General features: G+C 33.2%; 1 protein-coding gene across 1 annotated transcript in view; it reads right to left on the reverse strand.

Annotated features, from left to right (window-relative positions):
- The window catches only part of LOC149811359 (ADP-ribosylation factor GTPase-activating protein AGD3-like), a 95,802-nt gene that overhangs the window by 49,331 nt on the left and 28,275 nt on the right, over window positions 1–18,196 (reverse strand). Inside the window, exons 2-5 of the mRNA XM_089993569.1 lie at window positions 17,061–17,137; window positions 16,725–16,825; window positions 11,498–11,568; window positions 3,056–3,118 (exon numbers count right to left, since the gene is read on the reverse strand). Of these exons, the coding sequence (XP_089849695.1) occupies window positions 3,056–3,118; window positions 11,498–11,568; window positions 16,725–16,825; window positions 17,061–17,137 (312 nt within the window). The remainder of the gene's footprint in view (window positions 1–3,055; window positions 3,119–11,497; window positions 11,569–16,724; window positions 16,826–17,060; window positions 17,138–18,196) is intronic.

Below are 18,196 nucleotides of genomic sequence, written 5' to 3' on the forward strand. Positions count from 1 at the left end.
ACATATAATTTATTTCTTTCAATGTCATAACATCTATATCGCTTTTGATTTTCGACATATCCTAAAAAAATACAAGGGATTGCTTTTGAGAAGAGTTTGTCATTCTTATTGTTAAGGACAAAACACTTATATCCAAAGACTCTTAAGTCTTAACCTTTTATAATCAGGAGATGTTTTAAATAATCTTTCAATATGAGAGATATTTTCAATGTTTTTTGAAGGCATTCTATTTATTAAATAGATTGTCGTAAGGACGGCTTCGGCCAAAAAAACTTTCAGAACATTTCTAAATACAAGAAGTGTTCTAGTGGTCTCATTAATGTCTATGCTTCCTTTCGGCTAGTCCATTTTGTTGAGGAGTGTATGGACAAGATTTTTGATGAATAATCCCATGTACACCAGGGTAATTTTTGAATTCTTTTGACATAAATTCTCCTCCGGAATCGGTTCTAAAAATTTGAATAATAATTTTAAATTGAGTCTTTATACCAATCAAATACTTTAAATTTTTGTTTAAGAAAAAATATCCAAGAGTGTCTACTATTGTCATCCACAAACACAACATAATAAAATACACCTCCTTTGGATACAACCGGAGCCGGTCCCAATACATCCGAATGTACTAACTCAAATGAATTTTTAGATATAAATTGTCTTGGCCCAAAGGGTAAAGACTTCATTTTTCCAAGAATGCAATCTTCACAAACAAAATCTTTTTCTTTATAACTTGTAAGAAATATCAAAAAGTGTAATTTGGACACACTAGGATGTCCTAATCTTTTGTGCCAATTTTCTATATATTTCTTTTCCACAAAATTACAAAAAGTATGTTTTGATAACTCAAGATTATCCATTACATAGAGATCTCATCTTTTATGGCCTCGCCCAATCGGCTTTTCAGACTGGAGATCCTGTATTAAACAATCATTAGATGAAAACAATATTTTTCATCCATGATCCGTAATTTGAGAAACAGATAAGAGATTTAAATTTAATTTTGGTATGTTAAAAATTGATTGTTTTTTAAAAACCCCACAACTTTTGATTTTTAGAGATGTTCCCTTGACGGTTGAAACATAAGAATTATTTGAGTTAGTATGACATTCGGATAATATGGAATCATTTGGAGTCATATGAAAAGATGCATCGAAATCAAGGATCCAAGAAGTCTTACCATGGTCACCACTTATGGATACGGCCGCTCTCGAGAAAAAAGAAACTTGAGTTTTGAACATTAGTTGTAGTGCCTCCATTAGTTGAGCTAAAGATAGCGAGCCGATACATTTGGAGTCATCTACATTATTCCCTTGAACCGAAGCAACTCTTTTATCATCTCTATGATGTTCTTTCTTTCTTTTGGGACAAAAAGGCTTGATGTGTTCCGGTTCATAACAATGATAGCATATGATTTTGCTACCTTTTTTGTATTCACCTCTTTTGTCGCTTTTTTCATAGTTATTGGAACTTCTTCCATTCTCATTTTTTGCAAAGTGAGGAGGTTTATAACTCCTAGTGTGATTATCAGGCTTTGACATAGCAAGCACGGATTCTTCATCTTTTGAGGGAATGGTTTCTTCAATCTATTTTTTTCCATAGTTAACTCCTAAAGAGTTTTGACTATGGTTGGTATACCTCCTCTATGAAGGAGAGCCGACTTGGTTCCTTCAAATTCGGGTCTAAGTTCGTTAATAAATTAATAGAAATGCTTTGTTTTAATTTGGTTTTCACGGAGTTCTACGTCTTGAGGGAAATATCATTTTGTCTCAATAGTTTGTCATTGAGTCGTACGGGAATGGAGACGATAACTTCCCTCTCATTCTTCATTTCTTTACAATAAGGATAAAGAAAAGAGAAAGAGAGACAGAGACAGAAAAGAAAACAATACAAGATTTGAGAGATGGTGTGCTTCCCGATGCAACGATTCACGATTCGTTGTTTTACCAAGCTCACGATCCTCCTCTTGATGCTATCACGGTCCTTTTCTTGATACTTATTGGAAAAAAACTTCAAGAGCACGAAAGCTCTGATACCATGTAATGAAATGGACTCAATCCAATAGACACACAAGAATACACTTCAGTCAAGTAACGCACTTGATTGAATGAACCGCACCACCCTTACAAGGGTCAAAATATATATGTTACTGCATAGAGAAACCCTTTACAAGAGTAAGAAATACAAGGGCCATGAAGGCCTATTTATAATACAAAGAGGCACTAAAGGGGGCAGCTCCAAGTGGCTGTTAAGCTGCTCCCAATGGTCACATTTGTGACCGTTAGGGGCAGCTCCAACAGCTATTTGGAACTGTCCCATCAAGTTTGAAAAAGGAGACTTATTACAAAAATATAAAAGAAATAAAAAGACAAAAAATAAAATATGGTCAGCTCCTAATGGGCTGAAGCTTATTATAATGAAAAGACTGAAATACCCCTGATGGATATTTTGTTTATATATATACAACAACAACAACAACAACAACTACGCCTTCATCCCAAAACAATTGGGGTCGGCAATATGAACCAAAAAAGAAAATCATTTTGGGTCTTCCACATGAATCCTTCTCCTCCAATCATTTCTATCCAATGCCATGTCCTCGGAGAGGTTCAAAGCATTCATTTGTATATATATATATATATATATATATATATATATATATATATATATATATATATATATATATATATATATATATATATATATATATTAACACTAGTGACAGTCACAACTTCCTTAAGTCCTGAACAAAATCATGAGCAGACCCCATTTACGGCTCATGCTGCTATGCATGTGGAGCACATGCATAACAAAATATATTTCTTTTGAATATCCAACTTGGAGTCTTGACATATTTTAAATACAATATGCAAGTTCTTACTGTTCAAAGTGGTCATGTACATATCATTCATCACTATAGAACCACAGGAGACATGATACTCTCATACTTGTCCAAAGCTACACCAACACATAGTTTTTGGTGTAATGCTGAGTAATTTAATGTCATATAAGAACGGAACCTGGAAAACAATAATTGTTCAAAACTTTCAGGTTGAATTACCTTGACATCCTGCAAATCAATGTTCACAAATTGCAGTAACCTATCATTGAGCATATGCTCGACCTGTTCAAACAAGAAGTTAGGTTCACATCAGCACATGCAAAGAAACAAAAATTACCATAAATGAACATTAAGAAAAATGTTTGAACATGCAAAAATGGCCAAGCACACACAAGGAACGCTGACTGTATCCCTGTAATACAGCATAGTATATTCATAACTTTCTGAAAGCATAACCAACAGGGGCTCAGCTTGTCTGGTAGGAGCAGTTAATGTAGATCATCTTGTGTTGGGACGTTACAAGTTCAAATCCCAATGGTATGGTTGTATAACTGGTGGGGGTCTGACTAACCCCAGATTGCCTATCAAAAACAAAAAAAAAGTTCTGAAAGCATACCTCCAAGGAGTAGTAAAAAACTTGCTAACTACTCAGCCTGTTATAGATTGGATGGCACTGCAACCATCTTTTTCCAGCCAAACCCAGAAGTTGAAATTATGTGGAGAAGTGCTAATTTCAGTCTTCCAATCCCTAACTTAAGCCTTCAACACCCAAAACATGCAGTTTTTTAAGCAAATATACCAGCTAGGGCTTGGCAAGGAGGATGTCACTCTGCCCAGGAAGTACCATGACAACCATTTTCGGACAGCATAGCAGACAGATTTCACCAAAAACCCATGACACTGTTGGTCAAAAATAGTGGACATATATACATATTCATACATAGATACATGTCTGCATCTAAACAATAATTGGGTAAGATATGAATGAGAGAGGATTAATATAGGCCTTAGGAATGCACCACCCATCTACCATCTTTCAGAAATTCAAGAGTGTAACTCTGTGTCCACATCATACCCCACATCTGCACCTCTCTAACCATGTGAAATAGCTTTTAGTTAAATACTAACCATGAAAATAGCCTTGCTCTGATGGACTTTCTGATCACTTTGATAGTGAGCGACCCATCCATGATTCCAAGAAGATCATAATAATGGGATTTTTAATGTAAAGTCTCCCTTGAGACCTTTTCCCAAATCTGGTCATGTTATTTAAACTGTGATATCTTCAATATCGCATGTGACTCCATGGATGTTATATATATATATATATATATATATATATATATATATATATATATATATATATATATATATATATATATATATATATATATATAACCGCTAGGGGCAAATTTGTCCTTCCTCTTGAAAATATGCATGTCCATTAGGGACCTTTTTTATTTTTTATTATTTTTGTTTTTCTTGTTTTTCTTTTAATTTTTATTTAGCTTTTCAAAATGGGCCCTCATAAGAGCCGTTGGGATTCTCTCCAACAGTCACAAATGTGACCGTTGAAGGGGCTCCCAACGACTCTATGGGAGCCCCTTTGCTTCCATTTGTTGTATAAATAAGGGATCTTGCCCCACCATTACTTAAAGCATTTTCAATAATAGAGTCTTTATATTTTTAAGAGCTCTCTCTCTCATATTGTATGTTTTTGTCACTTGCCCCTTTGTGGCTTACTGTATTTTGCACGTTAGTGTATTCTTGTTTGTATATTTGTGCTCTCTTGTAGTCACTTGGTGACATTGTTCTTTGCACTACTGTTTCATTACATGGTATCAGAGCCACTAGGTATTGGAAGCACTCTTGGAACTACTCTCTCTTATGTTTGAGTAGTATTGAGATTCATGCCCTTGTTCTTCTTCAACTCCCTCCACAATGGCCGACAAATAGAATGTGGGTTGCCGCTATTGAAAACAACCTCAAAAGTAAGAAACTTTGAGGATATGTATGTGGAACCATTCTGAAACCACAATTGAAGCTCACCAAGAAGGGGAATGAAGAAAAAAACTTGAGCGAAAGAAAAAATCAAAGTCATTCAAGAATATCAATCTAAAGTTGAAGATTGGGAAAGTGAGCATGCCAAAATATTGGCATGGTTTATGAATAATGTGGAACTCAAGATTTGTGCTAATCTAACCAAATTCAAAAAAGCAAATGAAGCATGGTTCTTCATGAAAGGTATGTACACTCAAAAGGATCTTGCTTGACACTTCTTTTTACAAGAAAAAATAAGAAGAACCAAGCAATGGAATGAGTATTAGAGACTATTATAGTACTATATCCCCTCTATGAGATGAACTTGCTCTCCTCGAACCACAATAGGAAGAAATCACTATTGCCATGAGGCAAGAGCAAAAGGAGAGAAAAGATTTTTTCAATTTATTCATGGGCTTCGTCCCGAATTTAAACAACTAAGAGGATCCCTTCTTCATAGAGCTTCTACTTCTCTTAGTGAAATCTCTGCCGACTTATACCAAGAAGAAACTTGTTTGGCTCTTAAAAAGGACTCTGATGAAGTTCATGCGGTATCTAGACCAGAAAATAACATGAGGACATATAAACGTCCTCATTTTTTGAAAAATAACAATGATGGAGGAAGAAAAATTATTTGCCACTATTGTAATGAACTGGGTCATCTTAGACCGGATTGTCTTAACCTTAAAAAGAAAGTGGCTTCCGTTGGAGATAGTCCAAGTAATTCAAGTGAAGAATCAAAGAGATGGAGATATAAAGGACTATATTGCTCAACTTACGAAAACTCTTAAACAATTCATGAGAATCAACTCTTTCACACCTTCCACCTCCGGTGCCGCGATCTCATTAACTCCTGGTATGTCCTCTTGGATCCTTGATTCGAGTGTCTCCTTTCATATGACTCCAAATGCATCTCTTTTATCCAAACCAGGTTTTAATTCTTTTAAATCTTTTGTTTCCACGACCGATGAAACATCAATAGATGTTTGAAGGGATGAGAAACCTTAAAAAAAAATTTAATCAAGGCAAAGAATTTTATGCTACAAAGATTAAGATTATTCCAAAACTTAACGTAAATCTCTTTTTCGTTTCTCAAATAATCGATTTTAGATGTAGTGTCTCTTTTTCACCAACCAATTGCTATGTGCAAGATCTTCGGTCTGAGAAACGGATTGGGCAAGGCTATAGAAGAGGAAACCTATATTACATGAATTTTTTGTCTTTGTAATCATGTTCAATCTAAAGATATTGTTACTTGGCATAAGAGGCTTGTCACCCTAGTATTTCTAAGTTGTATCTTTTTTCTTTTTTGAAAAAAATTTGTAATAAAAAAGAATTTACATGCAATGATTGTATCCTTGGAAAGATGCATTCTCTTCCTTATCCACATAGCAATTTTATTTCCAAGAGACCATTTGAATTAGTGCATTCAGATGTATGCAGACTGGCACCCGTTATGTCTAAAGGAGATATTCATATTATGTTGTCTTTATTGATGATTTTACTAGATACACATGGGTTTATTTTATTAAAAACAAATCCGATGTTTTCTCTATCTTTAAAGAATTTCATATCCTTACTCAAAATCAATTTCAAAACAACAGTCATTTTTAAATCCGATTCTGGAGGTGAATACATGTCAAATGAATTTCAAAACTATCTTAAACAAAATGACATTATTCATCAAAGATCTTGTCCTAAAACTCCTCAACAAAATGGTCTGAATAAAAGAAAACATAGGCATCTCATTGAAACAACAAGAACTCTTCTTGTATATAAAAATGTACCAAAGAACTTTTGGGCCGAAGCCGTTCTTTTCGCAACTTATCTTATAAATCGGATGCCTTCCTCATCCTTAAAAAATGTTTCTCCTTTTGAAAAATTGTTCAAAATGTTTTCGGATTTTAAAAGATTAAGAATTTTTTGTTGTAAATACTTTGTTCTTTTTCAAGGACAAGATAAACTTTCACCAAAAGCTCTTGAATGCACTTTTATTGGCTATGGTGAAAATCAAAAGGGGCATAGATGTTATGATATTAAAAATAACAAACTTTATATTTCAAAAAATATGACATTTCTTAAAGAACAAAATGGATTTGAATTTCAAAAATCTAAAGAAGAAATTGACTTTTCTTTCCTCTTTGACTTATTGCCTAGAAATAAGTTTAAAGATTTTAATGATACTATTTGTGATGATAATTCTTATCAAAATGATGCTTTGTTGCATCAAAATGATGATTCTTAATGATATACATGTGTATACTCGGCGAGAGGGCAATGAACAACAAAATGCTTTCGATATATAATCTCAAGACATTTCTTTAGAAGATCAAGTTGAAAAATCCCTACCTAGGCGATCTTCTAGGAATAGTAGACCTCCTAAAAAATTTGTCATATGATTCATTTTCTCCAAATTATAGAACTTGTCTAATGATGATCCATTCCTATCATGAGCCTTCAAATTTTAAATAAGCTAAGCAACATCCACATTGGATTGATGCTATGAAACTTGAGTTAAAAGCACTCAACAAAGCTAACACTTGGACAATTGTAGGTCTTCCTTTAAGAAAAAAGGCTATTGGATGTAGATGGGTTTATAAAGTCAAAACCAAGAGTGATGGGACATTAGAAAGATACAAAATTAAGTTAGTTGTTAAAAGGTATGCACAAGAATATGGAATTGATTATGAGGAAACCTTTGCTCCAGTTACTAAGATGACTACTGTAAGAACCTTAATAGCCTTAGCGTCTATTAAACAATGGCCTATCTATCAATTAAATGTTAAAAATGTATTTTTAAATGAGAACATTTGTAAAGAAATCTATATGGATCCTTCGCCTAGTCTTGAGATTAAGAAAGAAAAAAATCTTAAACTCAATAAAGCTCTTTATGGTTTTAAACAAGCTCCAAAAGCTTGGTATGATCGCTTTAGTAAAGTTGTTCTTGATAATGGTGATCACATAACTATTTTATTATTATATATTGATGACATGATCATTACTGAGAATGATAAAAAGGGCATTGAGCTTATTAAAAATAATTTTAATATATCTGACCATGGATTTCTAAGGTATTTTTTAAGGATCGAAGTTGCATATTCTCCTCGGAGATATGTTCTGTCTAAGATGAAGCTTGCATCAGATATTATTGCTAAATCTGCCTTAACTGATGGAAAAAAGGTGAAGACTCCAGAAGTAATCAACGCTAAGATTAGAGTCAATGATGGAACTTCTTTAGAAGATATCACTCTTTATCATCAACTGATTGGATCACTAACATTTTATCTATTACCAGGTCAAATATTGCTCATATTTACACTGAAAGTCAATTTCAAAATGCTTCTATTACCATTCACATGGCTGCTGTCATGAGAATTATCAGATATTTGAAGGAAACCATAATCAAAGGACTATTTTTATCTTCCTCATTATCTCTTAATTTAATTGTTTATACTGACACTGATTGGGGTGGTAACCCCAATGATCGTATTTCTACAACAGGTTATTGTGTTTTTCTTGGAGAATCATTAATCTCTTAGAGATATAAGAAACAACAGAAAGTGTCTCTATCTTTCACGGAGGCTGAGTATAAGGTGATGACCACAACTACCACTGAACTTGTTTGGTTGAGAAGACTGCTCAAAGATACGAGAGTCATTATCTCTATTTCTTCGAAGTTGTGTTACGACAATAAGAGTGACATCTACATTGCTAGCAATCACACCTTCCATGAACGAACAAAGTACATCGAGATGGATTGTCATTATGTTAGAGATGAATTTTTACGGGACACCATTCAACTACCATATGTTACTTCAGAGTATCAGCTAGCAGATTTCTTCACCAAAGCCTTGCCATCACCCTGTTTATACTTTCTCCTAAGCAAACTCTCGGTGATCTCAACATCAGTTTATATATATATATATATATATATATATATATATATATATATATATCTTTTGTAATGCCCACTAAGGGCAAATTAGTCTTTTCTCTTGTAAATATGCATGCCCATTAGGGACTTTTTTTGTTTTTTATTATTTTTGTTTTTCTTGTTTTTCTTGTTTTTCTTATTTAGCTTTTTGAAATGGGCCTTCACAAGAGCCGTTGGGATCCTCTCCTACGGTCAAATGTGACCGTTAAAGGGGCTCCCAACGACTCTATGGGAGCCCCTTTGCTTCCATTTGTTGTATAAATAAGGGGTCTTGCCCCCACCATTATGTAATGCTTGTTAAAGCATTTTCAATAATAGATTCTTTATATTTTTAAGCTCTCTTTCTCATATTGTGTGTTTGTCACTTGCCCCTTTGTGGCTTATTGTATTTTTCCCATTAGTGGCTTCTTGTTTGTATACTTGTGCATCTCTTGTAGTCACTTTGTGACATTGTTCTTTGCACTAGTGTTTCATTACACTCCCATCCACACATTAGACACTAAATCAAGAAGTTCTCAACACGATCTCACCCACCAAGTACTCAAAATCTAAAAGATGAAGGAAAGGCAATAAAATCTTTTTGTTGTTAAAAGCAAACAGGTTCACAAGGATGACACCGTATATTATTGGTTCTGGTCTTTCTGCCTCTTTGTGGCTATAGACCTGACCAGTGTTATAAAAAATGTGCCTTGAGGCACAAAAGGCGTGCCTCGCCTTGAGGCGCGACCCTCTGTGCCTCAAGGCGCAATTTTTTTTTTTTACAACAAGATTTTTGAGACATGATCAACAAGATTTTTGTAGGTTAATCTCATATATTTTCCAGTTGTTTCAGTTATGTAATCAGCTTCTTAGTATATTACTATATTTTAACTTTTGTTGGTTAATCTTGTATATTTTTCAGTTTTTTCAGTTATGTAATTAGTTTCTTAATATATTTTAACTTTTGTGGTTAATCTCATATATTTTCCAGTTGTGTAATCAGTTTTTTAGTTACTTTTTATATGTTAATCTCATATTTTTTAGAATAATCTCATATATTTTTACTTTTGTAGGTTAATCTCATATATTTTCCAGTTATTTCAGTTATGTAATCAGTTTCTTAGTATATTTTAACTTTTGTTGGTTAATCTCATACATTTTCCAGTTATGTAATCAGTTTTTAGTTACTTTTATATGTTAATCTCATATTTTTTAGAATAATCTTATATATTTTAACTTTTGTAGGTTAATCTCATATATTTTTCAGTTATGTATTATGTAATCAGTTTCTTAGTATATTTTAACTTTTGTTGGTTAATCTCATATATTTTCCCGTTATATAATCAGTTTCTTAGTATATTTTATCTTTTGTTGGTTAATCTCATATATTTTTCAGTTATGTAATCATTTTTTAAGTTACTTTTATATGTTAATCTCATATTTTTTAGAATAATCTCATATATTTTAACTTTTTTAGGTTAATCTCATATATTTTCCTGTTATTTCAGTTATGTATTATGTAATCAGTTTCTTAGTATATTTTAACTTTTGTTGGTTAATCTCATATATTTTCCAGTTATGTAATCAGTTTTTTAGTTACTTTTATATGTTAATCTCATATTTTTAGAATAATCTCATATATTTTAACTTTTGTTGGTTAATCTCATATATTTTCCAGTTATGTAATCAGTTTCTTAGTATATTTTATCTTTTGTTGGTTAATCTCATATATTTTCCAGTTATGTAATCATTTTTTTAGTTACTTTTATATGTTAATCTCATATTTTTTAGAATAATCTCATATATTTTAAATTTTGTAGGTTAATCTCATATATTTTCCAATTACGTAATCAGTTTCTTAGTATATTTTAACTTGTTTTGGTTAATCTCATATATTTTCCAGTTATGTAATCAGTTTTTAGTTACTTTTATATGTTAATCTCATATTTTTTAGTACTTATTTGAGATTTTCTATTTCTTATTGGTTGTTATTTCATCAATATAGCATTTCTTTATTTATTTATATTTTTAGATACTTTTTTATAATTTTTTTAAAGTTTTCAAAAAAAATATTTGAGGCTTACGCTTTACGCCTCGAGGCTTACACCTCGCCTCGGTTTTTGGTGGAGTGCCTCGCTACGCCTCAACGCTTTTCACAACACTGGACCTGACAAATACCTTAAAAAGAAGAAACAGATGTGCGTTGTGGGTTAGAATTAGGGTTCAAAGCCAGATGTCCCTCCAATTTTTCCAGGTAGGTGAGGACACGACAACCCAATCTTGATAAATAATACTCCAATGCAATTGAGTAAAATACATTGAACATGAAGCTGCATTGTCTTTACTTTAATATGCATTTAGATCTATGAAATTGTATAATTAAATTCAAATTCCTGTCATTCGGTCATGAATATCTAGTTCACGTTTGTTTATTTTGACAACATAGCATAAATTAGGACTAACTAATTTAGATTCCCATCAGAAAAAGTGAACGTAATTATCTGTTCATGCAAACAACCCTTTAGTCATTAAAATCATAATGTCAAATGAATATATTGACAGTCAATCAGGCCTTATGGATAGAAGGAAGAAATTCAACAGAAAAGGTCAGCAGTTTACCACAGTAAAAGATAATTTGCACTTTCAGTTTAGAACTACTTGGAAAACTATATTTGATAGACTTCATCCTAGAAGATCCAACTGTTTACCTGGGAACGGAGAACTTCTTTGTAGGTTCCGATTTCTCTCAATGCAATGGTAAATTTGGTCATAACAGGACCTAAAATGAAAGAATACCATTCCTTTCAGAATACTCACTATCAATAATCATCATGACAACAAAATCTGGTTTAAGCTCACCAAAGAATAATGCATAGCAATGATAAGAGAAAAAAATTGGACAAGAGACTAAAATCACACAGACACAAATTTTCACACATATAAAACATAAACAATCAGGTTCAATTAGGTGAGTACCAATAATGCAGAAACATACTAGACTTGGAATGTCAATCACAAATTTCAATGCAACAGTAAACAGATGCACTGATGTAAGTCAACAAAACACTAGTAATGAGGCACTCCATCCTATGTCTGATGTCAGCCCCATGAATATAATTTGATGGGCCATTGTTGTATTTCAGTCGCATACATGTAACAAGCTATATGGTGCCAATTTCTATAGATCAAGACCTTATTGACTAAGAGATGGCAACAGAGAAAAGTGTACCTTGCCTTAGGGTTTAGGACCTACAACATTGCCGCATTAGAGTCAATGTCTTTTGTTGGGACATTGATAAGCTTTGTTGCTAACACCCAAGGTCATAAAAAACATATTGTAACCCATGTCAGCTGGGCCCAAAATAAGATACGTGTTGTATTGTACCGTATTGAATCATAAAAAATTGTATGTTCTAAATAAAAAAATACAACAACAACAACAACTACGCCTTCATCCCAAAACAATTGGGGTCGGCGATATGAACCAAAAAAGAAAATCATTCTCGGTCTTCCACATGAATCCTTCTCCTCCAATCATTTCTATCCAATGCCATGTCCTCGGTGAGGTTCAAAGCATTCATATCCTTTCCTATCATCTCCATTCAAGTCTTCTTAGGCCTACCCCGACCTCTTTTAACTAATATATTTTCCCATTTCTCATCCTTCTAACTGGAGCATCATTAGGCCTTCGCAGAATATGTCCAAACCACCGTAAACAATTCTCTCTCATCTTATTTTCAATGGATGCAATGCCTACCTTCTTACGTATCTCCTCGTTTCGAATCTTATGTTTTATTGTATTTTCACACATCCATCTAAGCATACGCATCTCAGCTACACTCATTTTTTGAATATGATGTCTCTTGGCAGCCCAACATTTTGTACCATATAGTAAAGTGGGCCTAATTGTCGTTCTATAAAACTTTTCCTTCAACCGCAATGGCATTCTACGATCGCACAACACTTCAGTTGCACTTTTTCATTTCATCCACCCAACCTTTATCCTATGATTTACATCTCTATCAATTTCTCTATACTTTTGAATGATAGATCCCAAATATTTGAAATAGTCATCCACTGGTATTTTTTGCTCACCAAGCTTCACTACACTCCCATCACTACTTCGTTGCTTACTAAACCGACATTCCATATATTTTGTCTTACTCTTACTCAACTTAAAACCTCTTGCTTCCAATGTCTGTCTCCATAATTCTAACTTAGCATTAACCCCAACTCTAGACTCATCAATCAAAACAATATCATCAGCAAACAACATACACCACGGCACATTTTCTTGAATTGATCTCGTAAGCTCATCCATCACTATAGCAAATAGGAAAGGGCTTAATGCAGATCCTTGATGTAACCCAACCATTATAGGAAAATTGGTTGTCATCCCTCCACAAGTGCGGACATTGGTTACTACTCCTTCGTACATATCTTTAATTATACTAATGTACTTGAAAGAAACACCTTTCTTCATCATCGTCCACCAGAGAACATTCCTAGGTACTCTATCGTATGCCTTCTCCAAATCAATAAAAACCATATGCAAATCTTTGTTCCTCTCTCTATATCTCTAAATAAGTTGTCTAAGAAGATGTATAGCTTTCATAGTTGATCTTTCAGGCATAAAACCAAATTGATTATCTGATATCATGACAACTTTCCTCAACCTATACTCAATCACCCTCTCCCAAAGTTTCATAGTATGACTCATGAGTTTTATACCACGATAGTTTGTGCAATCTTGTATATCACCCTTATTCTTATATAGAGGCACCAAAGTACTCTTCCTCCACTCATTAGGCATCTTATTTGTCCGTCAAATCTTGTTAAAAAGATTTGTCAATCATTCTAAACCTTTCTCACTCAAGCCTCGATAGGTATACCATTTGGGCCAACTGCCCTTCTTGATTTCATTTTCTTCAAAGCCTCTGCAATTTCTTTCTTTTGAATCTTGCGCATGAAGTCACGATTCATCTCATGAAAAGGAATAGAGAAGTCTCCAAGATCCTGAGCATTACTTCCATTAAATAGTTTATCAAAATAATCTTTCTATCTCTCCTTAATCTCATCATCTTTGACTAAAACCCTTTGTGTTTCATCTTTGATACATCTAACCATACCCAGATCCCTCGATTTCCTATCTCTCATCTTTGCAAGCCTACAAATATCCTTTTCGCCCTCTTTGGTATCCAACTTGTCATAAACCTCCTTATATACCTTATCCCTCGCGTTTCGAACTACTTTTTTAGCTTCCTTCTTTGCTATCATATACTTCTCCGAATTCTCATTATCACGACTCTTACTTAGATTTTTATAACACTCTCTTTTAACCTTAATAGCTAATTTGGCATCCTCGTTCCACCATGATGTATCCTTACCTAGCGGTGCACCGCCTTTAGACTCACCCAATACCTCCTTAGCCACCTTTCTCATGCCACCTGTTATCTTATTCCACATTGATTCTGAATCCTCCTTGAGACACCAATCAGCTTCCTTAACTACCTGCTCTACAAACATTCCTTTTTTAGCTCCTTTCAGTGTCCACCACTTAATTCTATGATCTATCCTATGTTTTAAATAAAAAAATAAAAAACCAAAAAATAGGAAAAATATAAAAAATTCATAACACAAGAAACAATGATGAATTGCATTAAAACTATAATATCGAGATACAGGTGTGTATCATATCGGAAAACCCCATAGATATGATATATACAGTAGCATATCATACAATACGCTATGATACTTACAACACTGCTAACACCAATACTTTTTATACCTTCCTCTTTTTTTGTTTTAACATTGCATTGTCCTCATCTATTGGCATGTTATCATGAAACTGCTTTCAAGGTTTGTTTGCTTGTACCAAGAAACACACAATTTCATTCAGCTTTGGAGCAAAATTCTGCCCTTGTTATGAATTGATGATACATATACACAAATAAGTGACTTACTTATGCTTATAATTAGGTAAATCTTTAAATCTTCAAAGAGAATATCTGTATTGAGATGAAGTATGTTAGTGATGGCTTGAGTAAAATAGATAACCACCTTACAATGTGACAAACCAGTTTCACTGGATTTACAACCTCAGGCTTTCACCTTTTGGAACAAAATGATGATGTTTTACAGAGTTACAAAATGATGACAAGCCCAAGCCTTCCTACATACACATACATGCATGCATTTACATGTATGGATCATAGACATTAATATCAGTCTTGGCAATATATTGATTAGGAAATTTCTTTGGATATTATCAAATTTCCTATAGATCTCAGGAACATCATTCTAAAGAAGTTTATTTAAACTGACCAAAGATTAAATAACATTAATAATGATATATTGAAAGCATAGTCACAAATATCGATCTCTGCTATATCTCGGCAAGGCAATTTCTCACGATAATATAGGTTTGGTTGATAAATCTCGGGAAATTTTTGGTGCTTTAAAAAAAATTAAAATATAAAAATAGTATAAATAAGTAAGAAAAATAACATGTTTAGATAATAAAATACATTTATAATAAAATAAATAAGTAAAACATATAAAAGAAAGAAGATGTAGTTAAGATATAGAAAAAAAGTAAAAGGTAATGCATAATATCATGATAATATAGTGATATTATTGTGAAATATATATATATATATAAATTTCTGATAATTTAAAAATATTGTGATATTTTGCCTTTAATATCGTTTTATGAATTTACAGCTATACTTTCAAAATATTGCCTATATCTGTGACTATGATAGAAAGAAGTTGGATCCTCATTTATGTTTAATTCTTAAGCTCCTAATTTTATTTTTCATTCAGTTGGAAACCCTGAATTGATTTTGTTTTATAGTTGAAAATCAAACACAAATTGGAGAGGTACCAAATAACAAAACAGGAAAAAAACACAAAGAGAGACTTGGAACCATATCCCCTAATTAGGCTATCTCATGAGAATTTCTTATAAAAGAAACAACAGCTATAAAAAAATCCTTTAGAAATGGATATTTTGCTAGTATACACAGTTAAGTACAATACACTTGCATTCTTCGGTTGACTCGTCATAACCCTTGACGGTTTTGATACAAAGGGTCAAGTCTTCTTCACTTATCCCTAGGGCTTCTGCGAAGTTGTAATCCATGTTTTTTTTTTTTTGGGGGGGGGGGGGGCGGGGGAGGAGTTATTGTCTATCATTTGCCTCTATATGGTAGAATCAGTCAAGGAGGCCTGAGAGGTAGTGGTTTCCCCTGTGGCAGATGTCAGTGGTTCGAGTATGCTTATCTCCAGCTCGTGATCTTAGCCGAAGGTATATGATAGCAACAAAATTATATTTTTCCAATTCAGCAGTTCGATCTATGATTTATCATTCATGGAAGTTGATAAGAACTTATCCTTCACACCATGATTCATATGCATGCAATGACACTGATGTTAATATAAAAACAACTTGATAGCATGTTATAATTTCAACAACATAAACAAACTTTCTCTTTCAATTCAAAACCGTGGAGTTTCCTTTCTGATGAGAATCATAAATGTGTCATTAAAAAGCATAGATGGCATCAGAGCAGTGGAAATAAAGGTGACATGATTATGCCAAGCCAAACTGCGCCATTAGAGGCAAATTTATTGACTTGTGACAGAAAACCCAGCCCAAGCTAGACCAAGCCCAAGCTGGGCAAGTAAAACTCAATGCAAGATAACTTATTTTACAGTGGACAGGACGCAATATAACAAATTATCAGCCAAGATGCAATAATTTTCTAGAAACTAATGCGCGATCAATTAATTTTTTTCAATGAAGTGCAATCAATAACTTGATACCATAAAATGAAAAGAACTTATATCATGGATATAAATTATAAAACAATCGTCATCGTACTTCATAAGATGTGCACCAATGTAGAACAAATTAATATGAAAGAAGAAAACCTCCAAAAGCAACACTAATGGGATCATTGTGGCCTCCTCCAAATGTCTCAAGAGAGCTTGAAAAAGCAATGTCCCCATCGTATGCTTCACCAAGCCCTTCACTGTGATCAATAACAAAAACAATCACAAAAAATAATAGCAGTATGTAAGAAGAATCTATGTAAATAATGTGTCTGCATTATATATGTATGCATATAATTATATACGTAAGTGTTGTATATAATCTACACCATCATAACATACAAATGCCACAGGTTCCGAGACAACTACTTCAAAACCACAAATCATAATGAAACAAAAGAAAACAGACGAGTACAGGAAGTCGAGAACACATACGTATATTTACGACATCCTTTGTAGAACTTAATACTTCTTTCTCTCAAAGACTCTGCACATTCTTCCAGTAGCTGAATCTGTGCAAATTAGTGAAGGTATAAGACAAAAATACATATGAAGAGATCAGCATAGGGGAACAGATCCACCAAGGCATTGTCATGATTAAAATTTGTAAGTATCAATCAGGTTCCAACATTTAGATCTAAATGCAAGGCATGTTAAAGAAATGCATGAATTAGAAATTTAGAACACAATTTTGAAAACTTCTCAGCTAAAGAGATCTTTATTACCTTGAGAAATGATACTCCAAAATTTGGTTTCAGATAGTTGAAAGCATTATAGGACGAAATGATGAATGCATTACAGAATCTCAGAATTCCATATTTGGGCTTTCAAAACCATCATTTTTCCTTTAAAAAGTCCACACATTCTGAACAGCAATGTTGTCAGGAATCAGGATAACTTGTTCCAATCAATGTCAATGAGAAAACTCTCCTAGCCATCTAATTCTATCTTTCCTTTTTTTTAATGATGAATAGCCTTAATTAAGTGATGCTATGATGTCATGATCCTTAGAGGTAAGTGGACTTGAGGAACACATTGCAAAGGGAAAGTGAGAAGCAAGGATTTTTTAAGGTCCATATAAGCAAGAAGCAAAAAAGAACTAGGATTAATTAAGAAGTAAAAGATTCTTAGAATACAAAATAAAAAAGAGACGCAATTGGCATGCTATTGATTACACCTAAGATTAGCTAACAAAATTCTTCATTTATAAAGACATGTCATATAAATGTACAAAGATTCTTCTTAATTTTTTTTCCTTTATGATGTGAGAAACAAGCTTTGAAAGCAGCTTCTGAGGATGACATAGAACCACTAACACAAAACAAAATCTCACAAGCAAAAACAAAGGAGACCAAATGTCAGCTCCCAAACATTAGCAACCAAGTCGATGCATTCAAGAGAACCAACTTATATGTAAGGGGAAAAATTCCCAAATGTCGACAGTGTTGAGAAAAGTGTAATATGGTTTGTAGCATGTGTATTACTATTTTTGTGCTACCCCTCTCTGCTTGTGTACAGAGATTATTGATTGAGGATATTTCTATACTTTAGTAGGAGTTAGTGGTCATGTG

The sequence above is a fragment of the Nuphar pumila genome, chromosome 17 (genome assembly GCF_984573655.1).
Source record: "Nuphar pumila chromosome 17, dmNupPumi1.hap1.1, whole genome shotgun sequence".
Lineage (NCBI taxonomy): Eukaryota > Viridiplantae > Streptophyta > Magnoliopsida > Nymphaeales > Nymphaeaceae > Nuphar > Nuphar pumila.